Source organism: Varroa jacobsoni, unplaced genomic scaffold (genome assembly GCF_002532875.2).
Source record: "Varroa jacobsoni isolate VJ856 unplaced genomic scaffold, vjacob_1.0 scaffold_858, whole genome shotgun sequence".
In the NCBI taxonomy this organism is placed as follows: Eukaryota; Metazoa; Arthropoda; class Arachnida; order Mesostigmata; family Varroidae; genus Varroa; species Varroa jacobsoni.
The window spans coordinates 469,155-484,119 of NW_019213760.1; the positions used below are offsets into that span (position 1 = coordinate 469,155).

At 41.0% G+C, this 14,965-nt stretch overlaps 1 protein-coding gene and 1 long non-coding RNA gene across 6 annotated transcripts in view; one reads left to right on the forward strand and one right to left on the reverse strand.

The window, feature by feature from the left end:
• The window catches only part of LOC111264429 (neuronal growth regulator 1), a 37,898-nt gene that overhangs the window by 9,939 nt on the left and 12,994 nt on the right, over positions 1–14,965 (reverse strand). For 4 of the 5 annotated variants that reach the window (XR_015312690.1, XR_015312689.1, XM_086970081.1 and 1 more), the window contains exon 2: positions 1,174–1,422. The exons of the other annotated variant lie outside the window; for it this stretch is intronic. Coding sequence is in view for 2 of the 4 variants with exons in the window: in XM_086970081.1 (XP_086826207.1) it covers positions 1,174–1,422 (249 nt within the window). In the remaining 2 variants the exon portion in view is untranslated. The remainder of the gene's footprint in view (positions 1–1,173; positions 1,423–14,965) is intronic. 5 annotated transcript variants of the gene reach the window in all.
• The window catches only part of LOC111264431 (uncharacterized), a 70,199-nt gene continuing 56,716 nt past the window's right edge, over positions 1,483–14,965 (forward strand). Inside the window, exon 1 of the long non-coding RNA XR_002682858.2 lies at positions 1,483–2,733. This is a non-coding gene — a long non-coding RNA (uncharacterized LOC111264431). The remainder of the gene's footprint in view (positions 2,734–14,965) is intronic.

Genomic DNA, 14,965 nt, shown 5'->3' on the forward strand with positions numbered 1-14,965 from the left:
TGCATTACAACACGTTCAAACAAAGAAGAATTTTCCGAGATGCTTTTATGGTGTTCGTGAACCCCATAGCGATTACGCCTGAGCAGCCTTGGTTATCTTCATGTTGTGCCCCGTTGGAGTTTTCAAATCTGGTCCGTAAGTCTTGTGAACGATCGGGGACACTAGACCCAATATAAAGGCAGCTGCAGTCAGTATTTGCCTGATTGGAATCAACCGTGAACTTATCTCTCGTGGTGACCAGCACAACTCGGCCCACCATCTTCCCTCCAAAAAGGATGTTTTACTCGTAGCCTACTATGAAAATGAAACATTATAGCAGGCTTTCAGATGAAAATTTCTGCAAGCACACGTTTTCAGATCATATATATGACAAACAATATAAGACAGGGATGAACGGACACCGATGTGAAGGTAATACTTTGTTTATTGTACGTGCACTTAAATGCAGTTTTCTTTTTTTATCAAAGTTTAACTTAAAATTATATCAACCTATATTAGATACCGTTCTGATTTTCTTAGATTAACCTTTGAATAAATAGCATCTTACTAAACTTGTTTTCTCTTAGCATGAGACTTCGTAAAATTTTGTTGTACAGCGCAATACTGCGCGCTTTGCTCCTGCTTTGATATAATTAGACGGAACCTTCGTCATTCTTATCTTTTTTTGTTCTTATTACTTGTAGCACATTGTTCCATTAAAAAGCTTCAAATATTCATAATTTTCATGTTCTTCCATTTTAGAGAACAACTAATATATGAATCAATAATTTTATTCTTTCGCCCGCATCTACTGCACATTATTGTGGGTTGACCGCGCGAAATTTGAAATCTGCTGCTGGTCGAATAGCGAGTGAGCAAGCTACTGGCGCGATTGCGGCAACTGATGTATTTTACCAGCAATCGTGTTTGCGTAACGGGTAACGTAGCTGTTTACTAAAGTTAGTGACATGTGGTGGCCTAGGTTCGAATCTGAGCGTAGACACATTTTGTTTCGTGCTAGCCGTCTGAAGTAATGCCTTAACAGCACAAGTACTAAACGTAAAACATAAAAAAACATGTGTCTTTAACGTAACGTTGACAACTTGTAGGAACATAATCATCGTTTATTTATACAGAAGACCTGCCATTCTACGCGAATGAGTTTTCATATTTTAGAAAAAAAAAAACGTATACCTTCGTTGGGAAATGCTGTACTGATTTTGTTTTCAAGGTTTTGTGAATAGCTCCGGACATGATGCTTAGGCAATTTTCGTTTTGCTTTGTTCTGACGGTTTAAATTGAGCTGATCGCTTTCAGTTAGGCCTGGTTGTGAGAGTCGGTTCTCGACAGACTTTCTTAACAACCCGTACGCGTCTGCTCCGTTGTTGAAATGTTGAAGACCGTATGTTGAAGTGAAATATCTATTGGCGATTGCACAATCAACTGAAATTTTGTGAGATTTAGAAATAGCCAAGATACATGTATTAAAAGACATTCATTACCTTACGTATTAGGTATTTACTTTGCTATCAGAGGGCACAACCTCTATACCCTATACTTGCCTGGGTAATCCTCGCCCGTTATTCGGCGCGGTTCTTACCCTACTTCATTACGAGTCGTCTAAGGGGCCTCATAGGGACTCTTTTTGCGACTCTCCACGCGATAAGAAACATGAAGGCTAACAAATAAGAACCGGCAAAGAGATAGCCAAACAATGCAAAAGCTGGTTGCAGTCTCACCTTTACTGAGTCCATAACATTATCTCTAAAACGATAAATCGTAGGAATTGCGAGGGCATTGTATGTCTATCAGTTTACCTCTAAATCAATATAATTCGCTAAAACGAGCTTGCTATTGGCTCGATGAGCAAAAAAGAAATTCAATCCATGCGCCCATAGTAAAAGTTTCTCATATAAAAATATAACGATTTGTAAGCATGAAAGCTTTAATAAGCATGAAAGTCTTTAATAGTTCTCGATACAGCCGACAGTTCAAATAGGATCAGAAATCAGTAACCCCCTGCCTATCCCCCTAAAAAAAGGAAAGCTGTATATACGGGGCTGCCACTCGGTAATTGCTGTTCAGCCGCTTCGTACCTCCACTGGCATCATAAGAGTGATCAGTGAATAGTGTGCCGTTGTTCGCTATACTGTTTAAATCGCTCATTTAAAAGGAAAATAAAATTTCGATACTACGAACAAGCAGGCGAAAGCAGTCACGTTTCTTCGACGTCGTAACTGTGCGAATACGTAAAAAGCAGTGAAAAAGCATGCAACAAGCCATCATAGCAGTAAATTGGGGTGGCCACTAGTTATAGTAGAAAGATACGACGTGGCAGTGCATACATACGTTAAACTTGTTCACGTATAAATAAAACGATCGACTCAACGAAACACGATCAACGAAGCAAAATAAACGATGCATAACAAGCATGTTGTGTAGGTGTTGTCCTTCCAGTAGTGGTAAGGCTAATGGATGGATGGATGGATGGAATATCTATTTTTTTGAGCTTCCTCGACTTAGGGGATTTAGGTTACGGAGAAGAGAACACCCATTAGTGATTGTGCAAACGTAAACCGCCAGCTGCTACTGCAACTACTATTACCAAAATTGTTATTGCACAGGTCCTCTTAATGACGCAAACATTACTTGTTATTTTTGGAGCCTTAGGCTTGCGCCGCCGGTCCGGGAACGAGTGTTAGCATTGTCGTCGTCAATGTAATTTGGACAAAACGACGTACGGACAGAAACGAGGTAAGTCTTACTTGAGGGGTTAGGAGGCAAACGTTGGAATTTTTAGAGCTTTCATGTTTTCAGGGCTAGTGGTAAGGGAAACTGTGATATTCAGGATGTGTACGGGACCGCGGAGAACATGTGAACAGGCTTTTTTGAACTAAAGAGAAGCGTTCGAGGCTACTAGGGGTAGCTAGATAATTCCAGAAATAGTATAGCGCCACAAGTATTCTAAGACCATAGAATGTGTAGCCTTGATAAATATTAACCCATGATCGCGAATATAGGTGTTTAGTTGCGGTTTAAAAATATCTGAGAAATCATTTGTCTGTTTGAGACACCGTTCGATATCCTTTTAACGTTAGAGTATCTATGACTGTCGTAACATTGAACTTTCAAAATCTCAAGCGGACACAATCATTATAAAGAAACGCCAGACCTAGTTTACTAACAGCTGGGTCGCCTTTGGGCTTATCTGTTTTTCGGCAAAGGTTGTGCTCTCCGGTTCCGAACCCTTTCAAGATCTGTGAGATATAGCTCAGATAGAACATGGAAGGATAATGGTGTGATTAGATTAGAAGCATATGAATAATTAAGACCATTGCATTAAAAAAAAACAGGCTGATGGGTAATTAAAAAATAAATTGTGAACTTATTGTATATTCACTGCTTATCTTCGCTCGTTGCAAAAATTGAGAGTTATTATCCGATGCAAAAATATAGATTTAAGTATAGACCGAAGACAGACAGGCTTTTTGAGGCCGCACACGATCCTTTGGCTCTCGATAACAAGATGTATCCATTAGGACACCATACCAAATTTCTCGACACCCGTTCAGGTTTAAAATATTTTTCTTAAACCTTGAATTTATTATAATAGAGTCAGTGTTGCCGATCAAATGAGAAGCGATAACTGTCCAGGTAACCAATTGTTAATTAATAAAGTACAGCTGCGGCTTTTGATTTTTAGCGTCGCGATGGTTGTTTACCTAATGGGAGTGTAGCCTTTTTGCCCAAGGTCCTTTGTTGTTCGCTGTTATATCGCCCGCTGTGTTTTCACATGTAGGCAAAATTATCATTTGACGACGACTGCAATAACTGGGTGCGTGTTTCATTTCCAATCGAGATAGTCAAAGCTTGGCCTACCTTCGAGTTTCATGGTGTTTTTCGATTGTTTACTTGAATGGGGCGTTTGATCGACATCGATCGAAGTAGAGGAAGCTGAGGTGATTTCACGAAAAAGTGAGAGAGTGTAAATGAATATGACCGATCATAACAAGGCCATTGCCATGCTACCATACACACGGCGTTTAAGCGAACACCTTCAGTACTCTTTGCTTATTGTAAGTAGACAATCAGTGGGAAAAGTCTCTAGTATACCTAAAACATACTGAAAGCAGTCGGATCAGTTTCGTTAAACGCTGAATGAATAAAACGCTAACGTGTAAATCGATGAAACAAATATAATGGGCATCTTCTTTTCGAACCTAGTAAAGTCTCAATTTTTGAGTATTGTGACATTATCCTCGACCTAAGTGCTGTTCCAGAAAAAAAACATTTGCAAATACTTTCATGAAGTATTTTATTACTAACATATTAAATTATATTACATTGTAAATACTTCTTATACCTTCATTTTACTATTGCCACAGTCAGCTGCATCTTTGATTCGTATTGTCTTGATATTACTGAAGTATGTTTGATTCTTATGTTTTTTAGATTTTTGTCTAAAGGTTTAAATTTTATCCGTTTGCTGCTTACTATTTTCTTTTAGCTATTCTTTTCAAAATATCCTCAAGCCCTGCTTATTGGTCTAATACTGCCATCTATAGCAAAACCACTATCGGGTTTGCTGTGAGACACAACGACTAGTATATATAGAGTCGTTTCCTAGCAACGTATCAGTCGTCTCAATACTTGACTAGTCCGAAGCAGGATATAGTTTTTGTCGCAAACTGGATAGGCACAGAGCCTACAACAAACTACCGCTGTGAACTGTGTGAAAACCGTAACGGTAAAAGCATGAGCGAGTTGTGAGACACCATGTTCACCAGCTCGCTATACTGGAAAACGTTCCCGTGTGGCCTCCCCAGTGTACTATCAGTGACCGGCGTGCATCAAGAGAACGTCATTTTGTTTCTTCTTCCGATTTATCTTTTGTCAGCCGCTAACGCGGCAGTTTTTGCTTTCGCATATGACGCTGCCAGCACCACTGCTACAATAAGCAGCTCTAGTAAGCGGAAGTTGACAACAAAACTTGACAACACATTTCACACTTGCCAATATGTTCTACTAGCAGCAAACGTCGTAGTACGAGTAACTTGGTTCCTTCGGAGTTATTGTTGGTGTCGTCTTGCCGTAGCTGCCGTCGCCAGGCTGTAAGACAGTGCTAAGATATAGCCGAAAAGGATATGTCAGCGTGACAAGCCGGGTGAATGGCCGATAATGCTGCTGCTGGCACTGCAGCAGTAAATGTCTCCGGAGTTGACTGCTGAGGTTATCCGAGTGCAAACTTGAACTGCATTGGCTTCAAGCTTTCAGGAAGCTCCACAGAATCAGAGAACAAGTGATACGAGTACAAGATGATGGTCGCCAGTTCCTCCCAATCAAACTTGCCCTGACCCCCTCATCGGAGAACAATCCCCTTGCATTCGTGTGCACCAGACATTCGTCTGAACGCCTATCATTGCCACTACCAGCTTCCTGTCTTCCTACTGCGTGCTGTCAGTGCCCGACTTCTTCGCACAATGCATTACTAGGGACACTTCAACAGGGATTGGTAGTTCTCCCACAAAAGTACATGGAGCCTCTGTACTTAGGGGATAACAGGTTTACTATTGCAACATACGCTTACCAATGCCTCCTCATGCGTGATGCTGATAATACCGCTGTAGCTGAGAATTGGGATATCGTCAAGCAGTTGGCGTCCACTGGGGGCATACCATTGTTTTTTTTCTCTGGACATAATGGTGACAACGACCATATGGGCTTCCATTTCTTACCACTTCAGCTAACGTGTGCGGTCTGTAGTGATGCGGGAGAGCAGTATATTCGAAAGAGGTCATGTTAAGGCTGGTTGTTACCGCTGTATAAGCAGAATAACCGCCATTGTGAACAGCTGAACGTAGTGGTGGGAAGTAACCAGCCTGTGAAAGGCCGTTAGAAGGTAGTTCAGGCAGAACGATGATGCAGATTTGGGTGGGGTGGTCTAGTCTGTTTTCGACTTGGACTTGCCTTTGAGATGTGTCTGTATGTGATGTGATGCACACGGGGCGGACTGGCAAAAGGGACGAGGGCATGAGAAGCATTACACACCATTACTGCAGCGTCTTCTCTTTTCAACGCTTATGGTGGACCAACAAAAAGAGCCGATCTTCTTTTGGGTTGCCGTCTCTCTTTCTCCTTTATTTTGTCCTCACCTCTCGTTTGCAGTCTCTCTTAAACTCGCCGTTCCCGAACCCTAAATGTAAGTCCAAGATCGCTAAGCCAGAGACCGCACTACATTTCTACTCTTCTTGAATACACAGCGCGCAATACAATGCAAGTCCACTGCGAACGTTGTAGGGCTCCTGCCCAGGACTGGTGACTCCACGTTAACAGCATGTCCCTTTACCCTTAATCGTCGTCTGCCATCGGTACCACCATCCTCCCCAAATATTTTACGCGGTGTCAAAGAGAGCAACCTCGTTTTTGGCAGCTACCTAAGTGACAGCAAAATGAAAACGCTACGGTGTCAGTGCAACATCGTCCTCTGATTGTCCCCCTGTACCGATATAAGATAGATATTCCGTTGATCAGATGGTAAGGCAGGAAGTGTCTTCGAGGAACGCTGCGCCTTCAAGAGGATACAACTGTGCCAGCCTCATTCGGCCAAGCAACCATCGAGTCGAGTGTGAATGGAAATAAAGGGTTTAAAGTTTTTTGAGGCTGCCGTTTCTTTGGTTTCAAAGAAGACATTTAGAACTAAGTAGAGCGGGGTTTCACTGTAGAATGGATAGTATCCGAAGAGAAGAAGACTGTTCTGTGGCACTGGTCCTTATAATAGGGGAAAAGACAATGGGGTCAAAAGGACCCCGTTTTCAGTATGGCGGGTAGGTAACCGCGTAGGTAAATGGTCTCTCACTCAGGAGTTATCACAGCCACAATTTGTAGGCAAACAGTTCCGGTCAATGTGGGCCACTAGAATTCCAAGTTGTATAAAATGTCCCAGCCATTTTTGTGGTCTCATCCACAGGGAATTAAATCTGTTACTCTTTTTTTGTTTGCAGTTAGACAGTATGGTCAGCCTTAAGGTGACCCGCTTTTTTCTTAAAACCGGAAAATTTAGAACCAAAGTTTTATATATATATATATATATATATATGTAATTAGAATAATAGAAAATTTAGAAGCCAAAAAAAATAGTAATTTGCGTTGTTAGTGTAATGCCCTGCTTAAAAATGGGTAAAATGAACACCCATTTCTAAGCAGGTCGTTTGAATGATAATAATAATAGTTAAAAGCAAATTTCATTTATAGACAATACAATTTTGATCTTCATGTATATGTGGGTCGAATACAAAGGTATAGCACCCGCACGGCTATCTGTGCTGGGGATTGAATATACCTATATAGATATATATATCCAAGCCAGGAAATTGCGAAACTTATATTTGTCCGTTTTAAAAAAGCTGAGAGATACGGTAAGCACTAACGGTCAACTGAACATGTACTAGAAAAAAAAAACTAAAATTGAAATAAGTCTACACAGGTGCAGGCCATCCTTCAACAAGTATCTTTACTTTTGGATTCATTGAAACAATTATAAAAGGAGCCGCAAATTACGAGTTTGCGTAACAAATTCGCTGTTTTTAGCTACACATCTACGTGGAAGCACTCTTTACATTGAGTGCTTAGATTAAATGTCAGAATGTACCATCAACTTTCTTTATGTTGTCTGGACTTCTATCGTACATTGTAACTTAACATTGTAATACTAACTTCAGAGAAAAGATATTCCCAAAAAAAATATTTGTCTCAAATTTTACGTCTGGAACTTTCGTTCAACGTCACACCACGCAGAAGGCACTCTAGCGACGAGAATTGTGCTTGCTCCGGGTATTTAGCGTTCGCATCGGTCCGTAAGGTCCGTGAGCAGACACGCCAGCATTGAACCATCACGGGGACCTCCTGTTTCGTAGTAACGTTCGCGTAGGGTTCATCATTGTCGACGTCATTTTGCTAGTAGGAGGACACAGCATCAACAGAAGAGATGTGGTGTGTTTAAAGAGACGAAATTCTCTTTTACGTTTTATCAGATTTGATCCTACGAACCGAGCTGTCTCTCGGTTTTCGAAACAACCGCGTTACCCTACCTACTAAACAAATCGAACAGCATCTCGGTAAATATGACGACCTGTCTCAAAGCACTACCCCTCGTTTCCATTTTTATGCACGCACAGAGCTTGCATCGCCTGCTCAACTCACACGTAAACAGATGGTGTGTTTCTTCCGAAATCTCCGTTGCAGTCGACAAGACTCCACGGCTGAATGCAAATGGAATGAACTTAGTACTGTCAACCAACTTGAGATTTGTTGGTCCTGGGGAGAGACGCCCCCCTGCTTTGCAAGAGTGAAAAAGATAGCAGTTTTGAAAAGCCATCAACTGCACTCACTCACTGTGCCGCTATCGCCACTACGGCCGATACCATCAGCGTCACATGATACCATCTTGGCATTAGCATCGCCAAAAAGTCGAATCTGACTAGGAACACGTCAACATATTTGTAATAACGGACAGAGCGTTGGGATCGTATCTCTGTCGGCCATTTTCGAAAAGAGACGGTTGCAGGGAGAAAATGCATTGACATGTCTCCTGTGGAGCCGTCATGTCAGATCAACGGGGGCGCTGAAAACGGGTTGAAATTGGTGTTTGGCGTCGGTGTCGACATCGCTTTTACACGTGAGTTCTCCGGAAGAAAATTTAAGAGGTGTCGAATGTTAATACTAGGACTGCATTGGACGGCTGAACGATATTAGTCTCCTGCTGCGAGGTATCGTACTTAGTGTAATTAACTGAAATATAAAAACTAGATGAAGACAGCAGCGTCAACTGGACGTAGTAAACAAAATATGAGCGATTTTGAATGAAAGAACATATTAGCTGTACTTGTGCGCATATATCTGAAAAGTTGATTTCCCTGTTTTCTACTTTTGAATATTGCACTACTTTATTAAAAATTAACCCCATAAAATAAGGTAAGTCAAAAAATGTATTGCCTCCGATTCGTTAAGTCGTACGACGTCAAAGAAGTGCCGTCCATTACTCAGCAATGAAAACGTTTTTTCTCGTAGCGTGTCACCAAGACGTATTGTGCTACCTTCGTTAAGTTGTAACGTCAAGGTCCGATACTTTCTTGTGTATGGCCCTTCTATACAAAACAGCAATATTTATTATTTCTACCATTCCTTCTGTGTGCACGTCTACCTGGTTTCATCAAAGTCCGCCTTGTGCATCATATAAAACCGACCTCTGCTTATAATCCGCCGTAGTGTATTGGAAATGTTCAGAAAACCCTTAAACAGAGGGGAATATCGGTATGCATGAGCTGAAAAATAAAGCTTCCGTTCTAGTTTCCCTAAAGATCGACCAGGTACATTCTCATGAACTGATACTCCAAACTCCGAGTTGAAGTTGTGCTCGACGAGCAGATTGAAACTGAAAACGAACGTCGCATCACTGTCGCCCGTTGCCCCCTCATCTCTCTCCCTCTGTAACGTACTCTCGAGGAGGATCAACCGGCGGTCTTGGCTGTCTCCAAAAAGTGCTCTGTTTCATGGAAACTCTCCTTTGAAATCGCAGAGCCTTCTCCAGACGTACCCAGTACACTATACAAAACCGACAGGCTGTGAGAGGTGTACGCAGAGTTCATAGGAATACATTCCTCGTGCGACGGCGACGTCCTGTGCGTACAAGGGCCGCCACAGCGGCAGCAGAGGCAGAGGAACAGACCGATTCGGGAAAGTACAGCTTTACGGATCGAATTGCCAGATCACGTCCCGCAAACGTACTCCATTCTACTAAGCGCGCTTTGTGAACAGGAGCCACAGCCCTGTCGCATCGAAAGGGATCAGAATATGTTCCCTGTGTAACGCTTTCTTTGTGGCGGCGAAGGCCGGCCATGTGGCGTTTCACGTTGGAAAGAAACAAACGCAACTGGCTATAACGCAGGAATAAGGAATAGCGGATCCGGATCAGGCACGTCTCAGAGAGGACGACGAGTAGGTGAGCGATTGAGACGCGCGCTCCAGGACTCACCCAGGACAGGCAGAAAAGCCTACAACTACTAGCTAACTTCCCATACCTCAATCCAGGATATAACCCCATATGTATGTGTACTCTGTAGCAGGGGCAGCCAATCGCGTAGGGACATAGGTTGAGAGAAAGGGGGGTTTGTGAGCTACTAGGAGAACTGCGTCGAAGTGCCAACATATGCTCGTCTGTTGTATTTCTTTATTCTATAGCACGCGGAATCACTTTTAATTAGGAAGTGGAAAATTGAAACGAAGGGAGTTCAAATATTGTGATTGAGTCGAACTGCAACCATTTTTAATGGAAAGGTAAGTGGTTTTGCTTTAAGTTTCAAATCTTGGCAAAATAAGTATTTACCACTATAATTATTCGACCGGGATATCTGGCCTTGCAATCATCACATTTCGCTGATTTAAATATTTAACACTATGGAGCCCCATAATTTCTTAACGCGTTGGGAGACATTCTAGGCATTTATGGTTCGTCAGCGTGCGGATTTCCTCCAAGAAGACAAATTCCGTCGACACCATTCCCCATACCTATCACATACAGATCAAACATTTATGTATTTACTAATTAAATACGCATCTCCTATTTTGTAATAGGTTTATTTGTAAGTATCGCAGAAGTTAAAAGAACTTCCGCAACACTTGAACTTTTTTATGCTGTTTCCATCTCCTGTTAATACCAAAATGGCTCAGGAACCATGCTATAAGGCGCTTCTATAGCCAGATACTAACTACACTATACCCCGGAAGTGTGATAAATAAGCTTTTATCGTCGCAATTTTCCTGTTAAAGTGCTCAAAGTTCTCAATGGCACCTAACACACGTAATTTGGCCACTGCCACGTTAAGTCTTATTACCAGGAATTGCCTGATACGAGTTCCTGTTAACGTATGCGTTCAGGACAACTAACAGACGTTCCCACTAGAGCTCTTGAAGGTGAATGCGAATAATTCAATTCCGTGAGAATCAGATGGCCGATCATAATTTAATCCTTAAGTGTTATTAATTATGCAGGCCTGGATCTAGCATTGCGCAGAGGGAATTAATTACTGCATCATATTCCCTTTATGTATTATATATCGAATTTCCCAGCTCATCGTCTATACCCGAGCCGCTTCCGTTTTCGTTATCCACACAGGCTGTGTAATGTATGTCGCTTCTAAAAAATGGGCCTTCCGTTTGAATCAACCCAAATGAAAATTGTTCAGAAACGATCAATCACTGTAGAAGATTATGACATGAGATTACTCCCCTTTGGACTCTACCAGTTAACTAGACTTTACGTCCAAGCTATTTAAAATCACTGTGATAATTCTGCCTAAGATTATCCATTATTATTTTAGTTAGTTTTACTACACATCCAGTCTTGTATATGCGGCGTTATAGACGCATTCTAGTTATTACTCTGGTCAAACTCACCTTACTACATAAGCTCAGAAAGTAACATAAAAAATTAAACTTATAATTGATTACGATAACATAAATAAATACACGACAGTTACCTTTATACAGGAAAAGTAGGTGGACAATGATGGGAGAGGAGTGTTAAAAAATCCTGAAGTAGAAATTACTAGGGCGTTGCGGGTTAGACCCACGGTAGTAAATGACTAAGTTTTTGATTTGCACAGCCAGATGTAGCTCCGTTTGTTGGCACTTGTTTCGCCAACTGTGTGATGAAAGGAAAAATATAACGCGCATATTTAATATATTAAAGAATGCCATTGGACGCCATTTTTGTATGGTGGACATAATCGTAAATGAGGAAACATTCGCCCAACATCCTGCTAATCAAAGGCAAATGAGACCGCGCATAGCTATGTCCTTAGACCGCCCCCTTATAGCTTCCTCTAATATATACTTTTTCCTCCCACACAACTAGGGTTCATATGTAACCACTAAGGCCGATTCTAAAGCCGATAGGTACAATATTTTAACTTTACGAAATACAAAAGTACGCGCGTACAGATGCTTTGATACGTAAACAATACGATTTCATGGCGTGTCTGTTAAGTTGATTCGCGCTCATGGAAATCATGTTTCGTAGCCTTCTGTTGTTTCTTCCCGTATAACACATATGGGACACATATTTATGTTATGAGTGTTGAGAGACGATTAATGTTGTAACAGTTAAACATGTCGATTGAAATCGGTACACATAAAAACAGTCAACTGTGTCAACGAAATTAAAGCATGTACGATGTTGCCAACAATTACACCTAACTTTGGCCTAATTACAGATCATGGATATCGATTATTCTACGATATATGATAATTTTAGTAAAGCCTTAATTGTGAAGTAATAACAGCGGCATGCATTTTTTTGGCGTATGGACAACTATTAGACGAGTTCCTCTATGAAAACCCCAAACTGGCCCCCTTCCGTCTATTCCTGTAGTCTAATGGATTTGGTTGTAGCAACACACGGGAGCTATTCTCAGAGTTGACTCAAACAAAGCTAAAGTATATTTTACGACTTTATAATATTGCTTAGTTGTTTAGTGTCTAGCCTAAGAGTAACGGAGGGCACGTGTCAAGCGCAAAAGCGATCCGAGAATCCCCATAAAGACGCCGTATATTCTTTACTCAGATATGTGAATACAGGCCACTCGAGTCCTGACCAATTCCCGTCATGCCATGTTTATAAAGAGCTAGCCTTAAGTGCTCACCTTTACTAGCGGCCTATACCCGTAAATCTAGGGCTCGATAGGCCAGGCTCATATACTTTCAAGCGCTGGTAAAACCAGTCGTGTCTGTATTGCATACCGACTGGTGAATATTTGATGAGAAAATCAATGTATCTACCTGCATTTGTGTACATCAGCTCTTTGAGCAAAAGATTTTGGGTAACGTCTAGATTTTTATGACTCTAATTTAGTTTGCTATAATGCCGCTCTTCTTTCCTCGCTATCTCTTTGACAGCCGTCAATGATACGAACGCCACTAGCAACCCCAACTCGTCACTAGTAGACCCAATAATGCTGGGCACTTAGTTTCCTTCAAAGCTTACTGGCAGACGAGAAATGACAACGTTAAATTAATCGCAAAGCAATAGCGTCTTTTGCCTTCCTACTGTTAGGTTTAATCTATATTTCAATCAAATATACTCATTTTACCCTACATAAACTTGCTGTAAGTTGGTTGTATGATAAACTTGATTTTTATATCGAGTCACTGGGCACAAAGATAGCGGTGGATGGGAGAAAAATCCATTTTCGACTCCCATTATGTTTCGCCTTTTGCCAAAATCACAAAGGTATCTTAAAGGTATCTAGTACATTCGCATTGTGTACCGTGTAGATTCCGAACTTAAGGCAATTGCGTAAAGATGATTCACCAAATTCAATATGGCATATTAGGTCTGAAAATACATCTCATTACGTTCGGCCATTCGAAAACGACGAAAACCGTCTCACGTCACCCAAAAAAAGAATGGCCGATAAACAACTGGAAAACTGGCCAAGAACAATGGTCAAGCAACTAACCCTAACCGTTTTCACTTGATGAGATTTACTTTAAAATAAGAAGCTCAAGTAAATGCCCCATAATCTAAATGGATAATATGAGAAACAGCCTACTTACTATTCTTTAATCTGCAAAGCACGCAACTACAATAACAACAAGTTCCAATGCTGAATAGTTACGAGTGACACGACCTAGTATCTTAATATTGATATGAAGTATAAAAAAGAATGCAGTCTCGTCCCAACTCCGAATTATCCAAAGTTTTTACTTCAACGAATTATAATTTGCGTTTGACGAGAATCTTGTGCAGTGGCGAACCCTTAAAAAGGCATACGGCGGTCGGCTAGTATATGATAGAGATTACCCAACAGAAAAGGCCAAACAGACAAGACAAGGCCCTTTTCCGTTAAAATATCTGAATACAATTGGCAAAAATAAAACAAGCCGCCCTGTAAGACCTTGGCTCGCAAGTTCCTTCGCATCTACCTTGTTCTCTAGGGCTCGTCATGACGGAGCACCACCTCTTCCAATCACTCGCGAATAAAATACGCGATAGTATTTTGAGTCCCAGAAACTAGCTCGACGCGTGTTTCAACACCAGGCCTAAAAAAAACTAATGCATAAAATAGGTTAAAGGAGTGATATCGAAGATTGTAGAAAGTACGGGCGAATGCATAGTATATTTATTGATGTCAAGCATTCAAGGGAAATGATGCGATTTTTGTTGGGTCGAAATTCGTCATTATTTTCCAACCAATCTCACGCGTAAAAATATAGAAACCCCCAGATAGATCCAACAAGGGTAAGTTCTTGACGGTATACCTACCAAGAAGTCGTTTTGAGGACTTGTTCACATAGAAGTAATAGAGAAAAGCGTCAAAAAAGATTTAACAAATAGACTCTTGATTTTTTCGGTTTAGCGATACACATTTATTTAAATGTACCGTCTTTGAACTGACATGTGTTATCGATGACATGTTCAGTATTTTACTTGTACTCATACAATCAGTGTATCAATACTTCTACAGGATTAAATGTATTTTATTTCTGTCTTAGACCTATATTACGATGAATAGTACTGACGTTTTCGTCTCGGAGATTTATCTTGCATTTCGTTATCTCTACATTCTCTCTCTATGATTGTTCCGTATTTTCCAAACAAAGCTCATACATTCTGTGTAATATTTCTATCTGGACCGGTCCAACAATATACTTGGTCGCAACGCAAATTAATTTTTGTTAATAACAGTATGTTTACTTAATATAAAGTATAACAATCTACCTTCTTTGTTTTTGGTTGTGTCGCTCGTTATCACGTTAACGACTATGGCTGGAATTACAAAGCGAACGAATATATTTTAGGGCTATTGTATAGTACGCGCGTGAATTGCGCAGCGAAATCTGCATTCTCCTGCAGCAGTATTTATCCCTGTGGATCCATCCATAATCTCTCGCAAAAAACAAGTCTAGCAGACGAATTGTTCGCGTGTGT